This window comes from Ranitomeya variabilis, chromosome 4 (assembly GCF_051348905.1).
Source record: "Ranitomeya variabilis isolate aRanVar5 chromosome 4, aRanVar5.hap1, whole genome shotgun sequence".
In the NCBI taxonomy this organism is placed as follows: Eukaryota; Metazoa; Chordata; class Amphibia; order Anura; family Dendrobatidae; genus Ranitomeya; species Ranitomeya variabilis.
Genome location: NC_135235.1, coordinates 412,579,730 through 412,593,511, shown reverse-complemented (window position 1 = coordinate 412,593,511; position 13,782 = coordinate 412,579,730). Strand labels below are relative to the sequence as shown.

The 13,782-nt window shown below is 41.5% G+C and overlaps 1 protein-coding gene across 3 annotated transcripts; it reads left to right on the top strand.

Moving 5' to 3' along the window:
• The first annotated feature begins 524 nt into the window (after positions 1-524).
• LOC143765014 (uncharacterized) lies at positions 525-13,469 on the top strand. Of its 3 annotated transcripts, none has more exons than XM_077251231.1 (8): positions 525-607; positions 1,914-2,026; positions 3,013-3,104; positions 3,221-3,373; positions 3,471-3,549; positions 3,647-3,762; positions 3,869-3,974; positions 10,476-13,469. In XM_077251231.1, exons 3-8 carry the CDS (start codon positions 3,027-3,029, stop codon positions 11,345-11,347), a joined length of 1,404 nt encoding a protein of 467 aa, XP_077107346.1. In that variant the 5' UTR covers positions 525-607; positions 1,914-2,026; positions 3,013-3,026; the 3' UTR covers positions 11,348-13,469. The 3 variants fall into 3 exon arrangements, with proteins under 3 accessions (XP_077107346.1, XP_077107347.1, XP_077107345.1); XM_077251232.1 differs by having other exon boundaries at positions 533-756; XM_077251230.1 differs by lacking the exon at positions 525-607 and having other exon boundaries at positions 614-2,026.
• Positions 13,470-13,782: the final 313 nt, after the last annotated feature.

Sequence of the window (13,782 nt, the reverse complement as noted above, 5' to 3'; positions counted from 1 at the left end):
TATAGAGGAGGTTAGAACCAACTGTGTTTGGATGTAGTTAAAATCACAGCATGGTGAAGGGCGGGGCGTTCAAGTCAGAAAAAGCAATCCATAGTAAATATAGAAAAACTGACTGAACAGCCATCTAGTCTGAACTGGTGCATAACCAAAAAGTCTTACATAGCAAATAGATAATGGCTGCACTCAAGTTTATTGTGCTAAAGCAAGGAAATGTGCAATACATGAAATGTGAACAGCATAATGGCTTGTGAAATTTATGAAAAAACACATGAGATTTTTAGCACAAAATTTGGCCAAATATTGTGAGCCCATTCACCAAACGTCAAGGTAATCTCAGATCGAATCATCACTACTTAACTCCTCCACACTGAGGCAGAGCTCTCCTGACTCCCTCACTCAGCGTCTCACTACTGTGCTCCGCCCCCGTGTGACGTCACCACAAGTCCTCTAGTCACTGCTATGCGTACCCGTCATGTGACGTCACCACAGGTTCCTTACTAGTCAGGGCTAGGCTCCACCCCGTCATGTGACTGGTCACATGGCGGTGACATCACCACAGGTCCTGCTAGCACTGAGCTGCTGCTTACAGGTCGTTCCTGGCCGGGGGGTTTGTATGCGCTCACTATTATACCGGCGTTCACTGTACGGGAGGCCTGCGGTATCTGAGCTGTGTGCTGTGATGTTCTGCAGCAGCTGGAGCACCGTGCATAACACATAGTGAGGCTGCTGGAGATCCTCTCAGTGCAGCACAATAAGGTTAAGTTCCCACCATGAGTATTCGGTGCGTTTTTTTTCTGCCGTGTATTTTTGTGCACACATAATCTGGTCTTCCAGTCCCAGCAAAGTTCATGGGGTTTTCAGTAATCTCATGGCCACTGTTTTTTTTAATGCGTAAACTGAGCTAAATCCGCAACTTGCCAATTTCCTTTTCTGTAAATATGCGTTTTATGTGCAGATGTTTCCCGCTGACTTGTATGAGGTTGGGAAGATCCGTAGGTAAAACACAGTCGTCTTTATTTAGTTTCCGCACTAAAAACACGTAATGCACACATGACCGTATAAATAACAATAATATACAGGAAGTGTCAAAAGCAGAGCAGCTTTATTTAAAACCTGGAGACAAAATCAGCAGCGGAAACATGCAGTGTAGCACTGCGACATCCAAACCCCCCATCTTGGGTACTCGTCGTCAGTCTGTGGCTGGTACAGGAGGAAATGGCAGACGCACAGCACCGATATCTCCTTATCGTCAGAATGGAGCGACTAGAGAACGGGTATTAGGCCGGTCACAGACGGACGCATCACCTCCTACTGATGTGTTGCAGATTTGTTGTCATCTTTTTGACTCCTCTTCTGTCCTGTGACCTAGGAGATCCATGACCCTACTCAGTCAAAATCCAGAAACTAGCAAACCATGACATTTCATATATGTGGCACCGAATAGAAGCAGCATCAACTTTTAATAATAATCTTTATATAGCGCCATATATACCGCAGCACTTTACATTTTGCACACGTTATCATCACTGTCCCCACTGGGGCTCACAATCTAGATTCCCTATCAGTATGTCTTTGGAATGTGGGAGGAAACCGGAGAACCCAGGGGAAACCCACGCAAACACAGAGAACATATAAACTCCTTGCAGGTGTTGTCCTTGGTGGGATTTGAACCCAGGACCCCAGTGCTGCAGTTCTACCCACTGGTGAGATGTTTTCATTGTGGCATGACCCACACACAACGTCATACCAGCCCGGTTAATCTAATGTAGAGCTAGGGAAGATGGGCGCTAAAGAGATTTGCAGGCCTCCTTTCCACTGGTCACGGATTACTCACCTGGCCGATGGACCCGAGTCTGTGTCATCTCTAATGAGAGGAGAAAATAAAACATTTATTACCTATATTTTTTTCACAGGTTCATGATTTTATCCTTCGGCGCCTGTGAGCAGCAAAGGCCACAAAGTCTCTCACTTTGGAGAGATAAGAGCGACGTTCCATTCGTCCGTTAAGACAGTTGCAGAATAACAGGTAAAGGATTAAATTTTGTGTAACTCTTCTCCATCCATTATACTGCGTCTCTTCAGCAATAGAATGCTATAGCACTGGACTTAATGCAATACTATACATAGAAAAAATGTTCTTGTAATTTAGTGATAGACTGATGCACTAAATACTGGTAAAGTGACAAAATTGTGGTAGTATTAATGTAACCGACAATTAAAGGGGTTGCACCAAAGTAAAATAATAATCATTTAAAAAATACTTATTCTCTCTTATGCTCTGTTGTGGTTCCAGATCTCCCCGTGTTCGAGTGATATTATGTCACATGAGCGCTGCAGCCAATCAATGACCGCTAATGGGCTGCTTCACTAAGGCTACTTTTCACACTAGCCTATTTTGTAATCCGTCGTTTGTGGCAAAAAACGGATCCTGCAAATGTGCTTGCAGGATGCGTTTTTTGCCCATTGACTTTTAGTGGCGACGGATCGCAACGTGCACTGGATTCACCGTGTTTTGGCGGACCGTCAGCACAAAAAAACGTTCAAGTGAACTTTTTTTGTCCATCGCGTCCACCATTTTCTACTGCGCATGCGCGGCCGGAACTCCGCCCCTTCCTCCCCGGACTTCAGAATGGGCAGCGGATGCGTTGAAAAACTGCATCCACTGCCCACGTCTTGCACATATTTCACAACGTGCGTCGGTACGGCAACGGACCCGTACCGACGCATGTGAAGGAGGCCTGACTCTTCCTTGGGACAAAACTGGGACAGTCAGAGCACTGCAAGGCAATTAGCAGCCACTAATTAGATGCAACGCGCATGTGACATAATAATGTCAAGCGAATGCCACTGGTGCTCTAGGAGAGTATTTTTTTTTTATTATACTTGTGCAGTCGGAACTACAGCAGATCTCTTCATTCTCCAATTTCCACACAAATAGTCTACAAGATTCTAGCTAGGGAGAAACTGTACTCTTTATTCACATTCTTGTAAAACAACATTCCTCCTGCTTAGATCTTCCACTGAGAATGGATAAGGACGTAAATGAGAAGGCCAAGAGGATATTGTACCTTACCTTGGAGATCATCACCCTGCTGACTGGAGAGGTGAGAAACTCTGGGGATTGAAGGAGGTTATGTGGTACGACATGTTGTTATGGCTGATTAGGTGATGAAGTCTGGTTGTGGTTATATTTATTACTGTCCCTTTTCTTGACATACAGGACTACACAGTCATGAAGAAGACATCTGATGAGTATGTGACACCAAGCAGCTGCCCTCTTAATGAGCTTCTACCTAACTTGGTACATGAAAGGATCAATGATGAGAAGATCCTAAAACTTACCAATAAGATCATTGAGTTGCTGACTGGAGAGGTGAGCACTGCTGGGACTGGACTCTGTCAGTGTGTGTGTTCAGATTACTACAATACTTCTATAAGGTTTTAAGGCATCACTACTTTTTTTTTTGCAGAAAAAAGACTGGTCAGAAGTACAGATGGATGTACACAAGAGCGTCACAAGGAAGACTCACCTGTCCCTCAGTTCCTCAGGTAAGAGACTTTCATTGGTTGGAAAGTAACGATCAGTTTTGAGAATCACCTTGTTACAAGCATCAGTCTTAACTTGCAGTATGTATGTCTATTGTAGATGGGTCATCTAGAAGTTCTACACCAGAGAGTTGTTCCAGCCCTTTTTATATTGAAGATTGTGAAAAAACAAGTAACCATAGCTCACAAAGCGATGAAGTCCCTCGAAAACACAAAGTAGTTCTCCATTTTTGTGATTGTAGATGACCTGAATAAATCCTGTTTTCTCTAAATTGTTATTCAATATAACATTATTCAATGATATTTTTCTGTTATTTCTTAGGAAAATGAGCTGTTCGTTATTAAAGTAGAAGCTCAAGAGGAAGATGAGATGTATATGAATGGCGGAGAATGGTGCAAGGAGGAGAGAACGACTACAGATAGCCTAGGTAAGAAAAGTGTCGGAACCTTGTTCTGTGTGCGTACTTAGGTGGGAGAGATGTGATCTTGTCTGGGCTGCGCACATCAGAGGGTGTTTTTTTTGTTACCAATAGGTGGGGATTTCAGCACCCGGAACCCCCACCCATTTGTTTGCAATTGAAAGGGCACTTAAAAAGCTATAAAAGTTTTGTGATCTTTTGATTTTTATTGATGCATCCAGTGATTTAATTTGCCTTGACAGCTGCAGCTGCCTGGCACTAGTTGCTTAAAAGGAATCTGTCAGGCCATTTTCAGTGATGCATGCTGAAATCGAGCTTGCTGAGCTTTTTTGGTACATGTAATTTTTATTGTTTTCCCTCTCTTTTGTTCGCCATAAGCTTGTGAACCTACTATGTGCTGCAGCTCTAAGTAGCCCACTCAGTAAATGTAATATGCCTCATAATCCTCCATATGCTAATGAGTCCCTACTATGCAAGCCCATCCTACGTGTAGGATCCTCCAGACTGTTGCAGTTGTGCATAAACAGACTTTTGCTAAGAATACCATCCCCTTGCTACAATCCTACTAAGAACCTTTGGAGTATCCTTCAACAAAAGATCTATGAGGTTCGGAGTCAATTCACATCAAAATGGGAGGCTACACTGACATTCTGCAAAGAAATTCAAGCAGAAACTCTCCAAAAACGCACAAATTCAATAGATGCAAGAATTGTGAATGAGATACAGTGGGGGAAAAAAGTATTTAGTCAGCCACCAATTATGCAAGTTTTCCCTCTTAAAAAGATGAGAGAGGCCTGTAATTGACATCATAGGTAGACCACAACTACAAGTCAAAATGAGAAAACATATCCAGAATGTCACCTTGTCTGATTTGGCAAGATTTATTTTGCAAATAATGGTGGAAAATAATTTGGTCATTAACAAAAGTTCATCTCAATATATCTTTTGTTGGCAATGTTTTCTGTAAGTCTTCACAAGGTTGGCACACACTGTTGGTGGTATGTTGGCCCATTCCATGCAGATCTCCTCTAGAGCAGTGAGGTTTTGGGCCTGTCACTGGGCAACACAGACTTTCAACTCCCTCCAAAGGTTTTCTACGGGGCTGAGATCTGGAGACTGGCTAGGCCACCCCAGGACCTTCATATGCTTCTTACAAAGCCACTCCTTCGTTGTCCTGGTGGTGTGCTCGGGATCATTATCATGCTGAAAGACCTATCGACTCTTCATCTTCAATGCCCTTACTGATGGAAGGAGGTTTGCACTCAAAATCTCACGATACATGGCCCCATTCATTCTTTCATGTACACGGTTCAGTCATCCTGTTCCCTTTGCAGACAAACAGCCCCAAAGCATGATGTTGCCACCGCCATGCTTCACAGTGGGTATGGTGTTCTTTGGTTGCAACTCAACATTGTTTTGTTTCTACCAAACAGTTCTACTTTGGTTTCATCAGACCATATGACATTCTCCCAATACTCTTCTGGATAATCCAAATGCTCTCTAGCAAACTTCAGACAGGCCCGGACATGTACTGGCTTAAGCAGGGGGACACGTCTGGCACTGCAGGACCTGAGTCCCTGGCGGCGTAGTGTGTTACTGATCGTAGCTTTTGTTATGGTGGGCCCAGCTCTATGCAGGTCCCATGTGGTTCTGGGATTCTTGCTCACCGTTCTTGTGATCATTTTGGGTACGTGTCCACGGTCAGGATGGCCGGCGGTATTGCCGGAGCGGCGAAGCCGCTCGGCGCTAAGCCCCGCCCCCTTTCTGGGACGCGATGATGCCGGATGTGTTAACTGTACACATCCGGGATCATCGCACCCTCGCATAGCACCCTGTGATATTACTTGCGGTGACGCAGCGTCGCCGCAGGTAGCATGGACATGCTGCGATCTGAAAAGACGCGCAGCATGTCCGGAGTTGCAGGGAAGTCGGATACGTGTTTCCACGCATAGTGGACACGGGATTTCATAAAATCCCTTCCACTATGCTGGAACATCTGGACGCTGCATGTTTGATGCTACAGCTCTGCGCAGCGTCAAACAAGCAGCGTTTACTGACCGTGGACACATACCCTTTGACTCCACGAGGTGAGATCTTGCGTGGAGCCCCAGATTAAGGGAGATTTTCAGTGGTCTTCAATGTCTTCCATTTTCTTATAATTGCTCCCACAGTTGATTTCATCACAACAAGCTGCTTGCCTATTGCAGATTCAGTCTTCCCAGCCTGGTGCAGGGCTACAATTTTGTTTCTGGTGTCCTTCGACAGCACTTTGGTCTCCACCATAGTGGAGGTTGGAGTGTGACTGTTTGAGGTTGTGGACAGGTATCTTTTATATTGATAAGTTGAAACAGGTATCATTACTACAGGTAATGAGTGGACCACAGTGGAGCCTCTTAAAGAAGAAGTTACAGGTCTGTGAGAGCCAGAACTCTTGCATGTTTTTAGGTGATTAAATATTTATTTTCCACCATAATTTGAAAATTACATCTTGCCCAATCAGACAAGGTGATTTTCTGGATTTGTTTTCTCATTTTGACTCTCATAGTTGTGGTCTACCTATGATATCAATTACAGGCCTCATCTTTTTAAGTGGGAGAACTTGCACAATTGGTGGCTGACTAAATACTTTTCCCCCCACTGTATCAAAGAAGAGGTCATATGTTAACAAGTAACTTGGCCTGCTAAGATGATTTTCACTGAAAAGCTTTTGTTTTCAGTAAATTACTTTTTAATGCTGCAAATTCCACAAATAATTTTCAGTTTTTCGCAAGATATAAAATGTTTGAAAACTTTGTGCATAATAATTTGGAACAATGCATTATTACTTTTTTAGTTTTGAAAAGAAACTACTGTTATCACTGGGAGGTTTGTCCCATAAAATGTGATTTATGCTGTTACAATTGATGATTTGAACATTGTACTGACTCGTTTGCATTAACCATTTAAGAAAAATCAGAAAAATAGCATTAGCATAATAATTTGGAATGCGGTGTAAGTGGAGTTTACTGCTTTAGTATGTATAAAAAATAAATATAACTTTTTTTTTTACATCTTAAATGTATATCCTTACAGCGATATTTGCTTCTTTTTTTTAATCCCTTTCTGACATTGGGCGTAAGGGTATGTGTCCACGTTCAGGAAACGCTGCGTTTTTGACGCTGCGTTTTTCCGCAGCGTCAAACGCAGCGTCCAGATGTTACAGCATAGTGGAGGGGATTTCATGAAATCCCGACTTCACTATGCGTTAAACGCATGCGTGGTGCGTTTTTTCAAAACGCAGCATGTTGCTACAATGAGCAAAACACGCAGGCACACCGCAGGTGACCTGCCAGTGACCTCAGGTGCAGTTTTGGTCAGGATTTTACCTGCATAAAATCCTGACCAAAGCCTGAAGCAAAACTGAACGTGGACACATACCCTTATAGTACACCAATGTTGGACTCCCTCCCTTTGATGTGGGCTCACATTTTTCCCCAGGACATGTTAGCTGTTTTGAACAACTGACATGTGCCTGCAATAGCCTCTGGTGGAATCGCGATTCATCCACGGCTATTAACCAGTTAAATACTGCTGTCAAACTGATAGCGGCATTTAACAAGCGCTTCCGGCAATCATGCCGGATATACACACACCGGTGACCCCCGTCACGTGATCACGGGTCACCGCTGTGTTGGCATGACAACCAGAGGTCTCCTGGAGACCTCTATTGTTGTCAGTGTCGGCTTGCTGTGAGCGCCACCCAGTAGTCAGCGCTCATAGCTAGTGAGTAATTCTCTATGTAGCAGATCCGATCGGGCTATGGCAGCTTCTAGTCTCCCATGGAGACTATTGAAGCATGCCAAAAGTTAAAAAAAAAAAAGGTTTTTAAAAATAAAAAAAAAAATAAAAGTTTAAATCGCCCCTTTTGCACCATTCAAAATAAAATAAAAATATAATCAGACATACACATATTTGGTGTCACCGCGTTCAGAATCACCCCATCTATCAATAAAAAAAGGATTAACCTGATCGCTAAACAGCGTAGCGAGAAAAAGTCAAAACCCCAGAATTACATTTTTTTGGTTTCCGCAATATAGCATTAAAATGCAATAACTGGCGATCAAAAGATCGTATCTGCACCAAAATCGTATCCTTAAAAACATCTGCTTGGCATGCAAAAAAAAAAAAAAAAAAAAAAAGCCCTCACTCGACCAGAGATCACGAAAAATGGAGACGCTATGGGTATCAGAAAATGGCACAATTGTTTTTTATTTTTTTTCACCACCTAGATAAAAAAAGAACCTAGACATGTTTGGTGTCTATGAACTCGTAATGACCTGGAGAATCATAATATCAGGTCAGTATTAGCATTTAGTGAACCTAACAAAAAAGCCAAACAAAAAACAAGTGTGAGATTGCACTTTTTTTTGCAATTTCACCACACTTGGAATTTTTTTCCTGGTTTTCTGTTACAAGACATGGTAAAACCAATGGTGTTGTTCAAAAGTACAATTCGTCCTGCAAAAAACAAGCCCTCACATGGCCATATTGACGGAAAAATAAAAAAGTTATAGCTCTGGGAAGGAGGGGAGCGAAAAACGAAAGCGCAAAACCGAAAAAAAGCTCTGGGGGTTAAAATGAGAAAAATGTGGCATGCTATATTGTATTGAAAAAAAAAAAATTAACCCTAATTAGGATGCCTATCCCTATTAAACAATGGAGAAAGTCTAGACTCAAACAGTTCATATCTGGTCATGATGGATCACAACAGGTCTGTTGTATTTGTCATGTCTTATAAAAATGGAAATATTTCTTCCATAGTTAATAGACTAAAGCTTTGTTCACCATCTTCTGTGTAGTATCCACGGTGTTCCATTAATATAGCCATAGCTAAAAAGAATTGCAATTTTTTTCTGCCAAATGTGACCTAATCTATGGTAAAAACTCTAGCAGGATCAACACATATTTAGAACAAAAGACCTCATTCAGATGTCTGTGATTTTTCACTACACAATACAGTCCGATATGTGATTCACAGACATCTAAATAAGGTGCAAACCTAACCAATTAAGTGAAATTGATAAGTTCCAGTTTGACAACTTGTGGTCTTGTGAGGTGTTAGGTGCTTAGAACCCACTAAAAATGGTCAAAGGAAGGATAAGCTGTGAACAGACAACTTTTTCATTGTTGAACATGGGCAGTGAAAGCTATCTTGTTTGGTCCAATCCCAGAAAAGCTAGCTACTGCTCATTGTTATAGAAAGGTATCAGAATCAGTTTTCTACATCTGGGACTGTGTAGCCACAGAATGATCATATTGCCCATGCAGACCACTGTCCACTGTGTAAATGCCCTGCAAACTGGCACATAAATATCAGATCTAGGTCATAAAACAATGGAAAGCCATACCCCAGATACAATTTTATTTTATTTTTTTTACACCATGCGGCTGGTTGAGTGTATGCATCATTTGCCTGGTGAAGAGATGGCACCACGATTTGATTTAGCAAAAGTGCCAACTGGCTGTGACCGTTTAATACTCTGCACAATATTTTCCTAGGAAATCTTTGGCCTGGCATTCATATGGATATTGCTTTGACAAGTACTGTGAGGTGCATGCGAGGGGGGTGATACCCAAATTAACATTGGAGGCGGAGTTTTCTTCCAGGCACCCGAACGCCCCAGAGCGTGGAAGAACTAATTAACATAAAAGATTAAAAGTCTATTTCTCAGCCACAAGACCCCAGCTATGAGACATACACGTCAGACTGGTTTAACCATTCTGTTACCTGTATTACCATAGTAATAGCTTAAAAGCGTCCCAATGGGTGACAGATTCTCTTTTAAATGTCTTGTATAGGCCAGACCTCCATGGGTCAAAGCGGTTTTGGTGGCATGAGGGACACTTATGCAGGGGTTTTTAATGTACCATATTTTTCAGATTATAAGACGCACTTTTGTACCCCCAAATTTTGAGGGAAGTGGGGGGGGTGTCTTATAATCCGAATCAGTGTGCTGTACTGTGCTGCAGAGGAGGGGAGGCGGCTCTGGAGTGGTGTCAGGGGGCTAGGGTGGGCTGAGAGAGGGGGGGCCATGTGCGTGCCAGCAGGGGGGCATATAGAGGGGGGGCCATGTGCGTACCAGCAGGGGGCTTATAGTGACGGGGGGGCCATAACCAAGATGAGATGGGGGGGCAGTGTGCCAGCAGCACAGGGGGTAAATGTGCCAGTGTGCCAGCACAGGGGGGGGGGGCCCATGTGCCAGGATGGGGGTTATATAGATACCAGGATGAGGGAAATATATATGATTTGTAAGACGGACACTGGCATTATAAGACAGACCCCCATTTAACAACATTTTTTTCTCTTTTTCTTCACCAAATTTGGGGGTGCGTCTTATAAAGCAAAAAATAAGGTAATTGATAGTTGGTTTAATCTGTAGAATGGAAAAAATAGTATTACCTCCAATTACACAGACCAGGAATTTTATAAAGTAATATCTTTAACCTAAAAATAATCCCTTTCTTTTCCAGAAGAAAGAATCCATGACAGCTCTGGCACAAAAGGTTTAACTCCAGATTCGGAAACAGAAGATGCTTATATTATTCAAAATTTTACAGGGGAAAAAGTATTTAACCCCAACATACTTCCTGGACTTTCCAGTGGAACTCTGTCTTCCGATCCCTCTAATTATGAGGAACCTCCTGATAAACGTATCAGAAAGAGTAAAAGTCATAAGGGGGTTGAAATTCTGCCATGTTGCCAATGTGGAAGGTTCTCTCCGTTTTCATGTTCCAGTTGTGGTACACAGGGAACAATGATTACACACGAAGAAGTTAAAAAGAAAAAGCGCAAATTTTCATGTAGCGATTGCAGTAAAACCTATACTCACAAATCGCATCTTGTACAACATCAGAGAGTTCACACTGGCGAGAAGCCCTTTCCATGTGTCGATTGCGATAAATGTTTTTCAAGGAAATCACATCTGGTTGAGCATCAGAGAACTCACACAGGAAAGAAGCCGTTTTCATGTTTACAGTGTGGAAAATGTTTTAGCAAGAAATCCAATTTAATTCAACATAAGAGAAGCCACACAGGGGAAAAGCCATTTTCATGTTCAGAATGTGGAAGATGTTTCACAGTCAAAGGAAACCTCGAAAGACATCAGAGGACTCACAGAGATGAAAGATTGTTTTCATGCTCGGAGTGTGGAAAGTTCTTTTCCCAGAAATCTCATCTTATTGAACATCAGAGAATTCACACAGGGGAGAGGCCGTTCCAATGTCAGGATTGTGGAAAATGTTTTATTGACAAATCGGATCTCGTTAAACATCAGAGAATTCACACTGAAGAGCAGGTTTTCCAGCTTCCCACTGATGAATTCTTCTCCCATCATCTGCAATAAGTGTATTCTCTTCACAAGAACTGTTAATATGGAGGTAGGAAGAAACCCAGAAGTTTAATGTTATGTTTCTCTTTAAAAAAAAAAAAATCTATTATATCATATGATTATGCAATTTAATCTTGCCTCCTTTTGTTTCCGAGGGCACCACATATAAAACCATATTGTGTTTATTCCATTCAATCTCATAACATGCAAAATATATAGCAAAGTGCATTGAAAATGATTGTTAAAGGGAATTGTTTAAGCACCAAGAGCTTAAGCATGTCTTCTGGTCTGACACACCTCCTGTGCTAGGCAGCTCACTGTCTATGGACATTGAATATGGTGTGGGCAGGATTAGCTTTCTCAGCTCTGCTTCTTGCTAAATCTATAAACTGTCAGAACTGTTGCACAGAGTAAACTGAGTGATACATTGTTGGATTCAGGGTCTTTCTGCTTACATCGTGTTGCTCAGATGATGTAGCAAAAACCCGCTGACAAATTCCCTTTGTTTTACAATATGTCTGTCATGTATTTGTATATAATTTATATTAGATAGACAGATATTTAATATGTTTATTAAAGCTATGTTTGCTAAATATTAAAGGAGAAATGCCAAAAGATTGATGAGGAATGTATTTTACCGAGCACATTTAATATAATCATAATATAATAATTTTATTTATATAGCACCAATATTCAGCAGCACTTTACAATTAAGCGGTGACATGTACAGACAATAAATTGAATACAAGGTAAGACAGCTTAAACAGTGACATTAGGAGTGAGGGCCCTGCTCGCAAGCTAACAATCTACAAGGAAATAGGGGGGGGACACAATAGGTGAGACATATGCTTGTTATTTCAGGTCAAGCCATTATAATTTTTATATAAAGCTGCATGATCCAGTAAATTAGTATGTTTAACCCCTTCACGCCGCAGCCAGTTTTCGTTTTTTCGATCGTTTTTTCCTCCCCTTTTTCCCCAGAGCCATAACTTTTTTTTTTTTTCAGTCCACATAGACATGAGGGCTTTTTTTGCAGGATGAGTTGTACTTTTGAATGATGTCATTCATTATACCACATAGTGTACTCGAAAACAGGAAAAAAAATCCAAGTGTGGTGAAATTGTGAAAATAAACACGGACATTGTTTTTTGGAAATTGTTTTTACGGTGACATTTTGTGGTATAAATGACCATGCAATACGATTCTCCTCATCAATATGATTACGGTGATACCAAACATGTCCAGTTTTTTTTAATTTTTATTTTAGTGCTGAAAAAAAATCTGAAGCTTGAAAAAAAAAATGTTTGGAGTGGTGTCGCCATTTTCCGAGACCCGTAATATATTTATTTTTCTTCCGATGCAGTTGTGTGATGGTTTATTTTTTGCAGGGCAAGATGTTTATATTAGTACCATTTTGGGATTGATGTGACTTTTTGATCACTTACAGCATTTTTTGTGGAATTGTGGCGACCAAAAAAACCCCGTAATTTTGGCCTTCTTGAATTTTTTTTGTTCTTTTGGTGTTACCCAATCGAGTTAATTGTTTTTATATTTGATAGATTGGACTTTTCTGAACACGGCAATACCACATGTGTATTTTTTTTTTTTTTTTAAATATCTTTATTTTCACTGGGGTAAAAGGTGGGTGATTTGAACTTATTTTTATTTATTTTTCATATTTTTAAGACATTTTTTACTTTTCACTGATTTTCTAAGCCCCCTCAGAGGGCTTGTAAATACAATCATCTGATCGCTTGTGCTATATGCATTGATGCTTTAGCAGAAATCACAGTCTCCTTTGAAGTCTAGCCACAGGCAGAGTTTCAAAGGAGTTCTGTAATGGCAGTCACGGGGGTCATCAGCTGACTCCCGCCTGTCATGACAACCCATCGGCGACCTGCAATCACATCACGGGTGCGCCGATGGCCGGAAGTAAAGACAGGCACTCGTCGGTGCAAGTTAAATGCCGCTGTCAGATAACAGCGGCATTTAACAGGTTAAGAAATGTGGGCGGAGCTCTGCTCCACCCGTTATGGTTAGCAGCAGGTCCTGGCTGTAATACTCAATCATCGCCTGCCTAGTGTGGGGTGGGCTCACTGCGTGAACCCACTCCATACACCCGCTTCCGACTTGCTTTGTGTATATATATGTGTGTATATATATATATATATATATCATATGTCATGAAAGGGTTAAGTGCAATTATCAAGTGCAGTTATGTGCATGGAATGTGTGGAGACAGATTAATAAGAGGGAGCAGATTCTGAATAATATTTAGGAGGGAGTAGGGAAGAGTTATGTTAGTGAGTTGAGGTGATAGGCTTGTTTAAAGAAATATGTTTTTAAAGAAATGTGTTATTAAAGCACACTTAAAAACTGGGAGGCTAGGTATCGGTCGGATTTCCTCCAGTAGTGCATTCCAGAGAACTGGCGCATCACAGGAGAAGTTA

Excerpts from the sequence above, each read along its gene's own strand:
- LOC143765014 (XM_077251231.1), top strand. The coding sequence starts at position 3,027 with ATGGATAAGGACGTAAATGAGAAGGCCAAGAGGATATTGTACCTTACC. Across the intron at positions 3,105-3,220 it reads TCACCCTGCTGACTGGAGAG|GACTACACAGTCATGAAGAA; the intron begins GTGAGAAACTCT and ends CTTGACATACAG. Across the intron at positions 3,374-3,470 it reads TTGAGTTGCTGACTGGAGAG|AAAAAAGACTGGTCAGAAGT; the intron begins GTGAGCACTGCT and ends TTTTTTTTGCAG.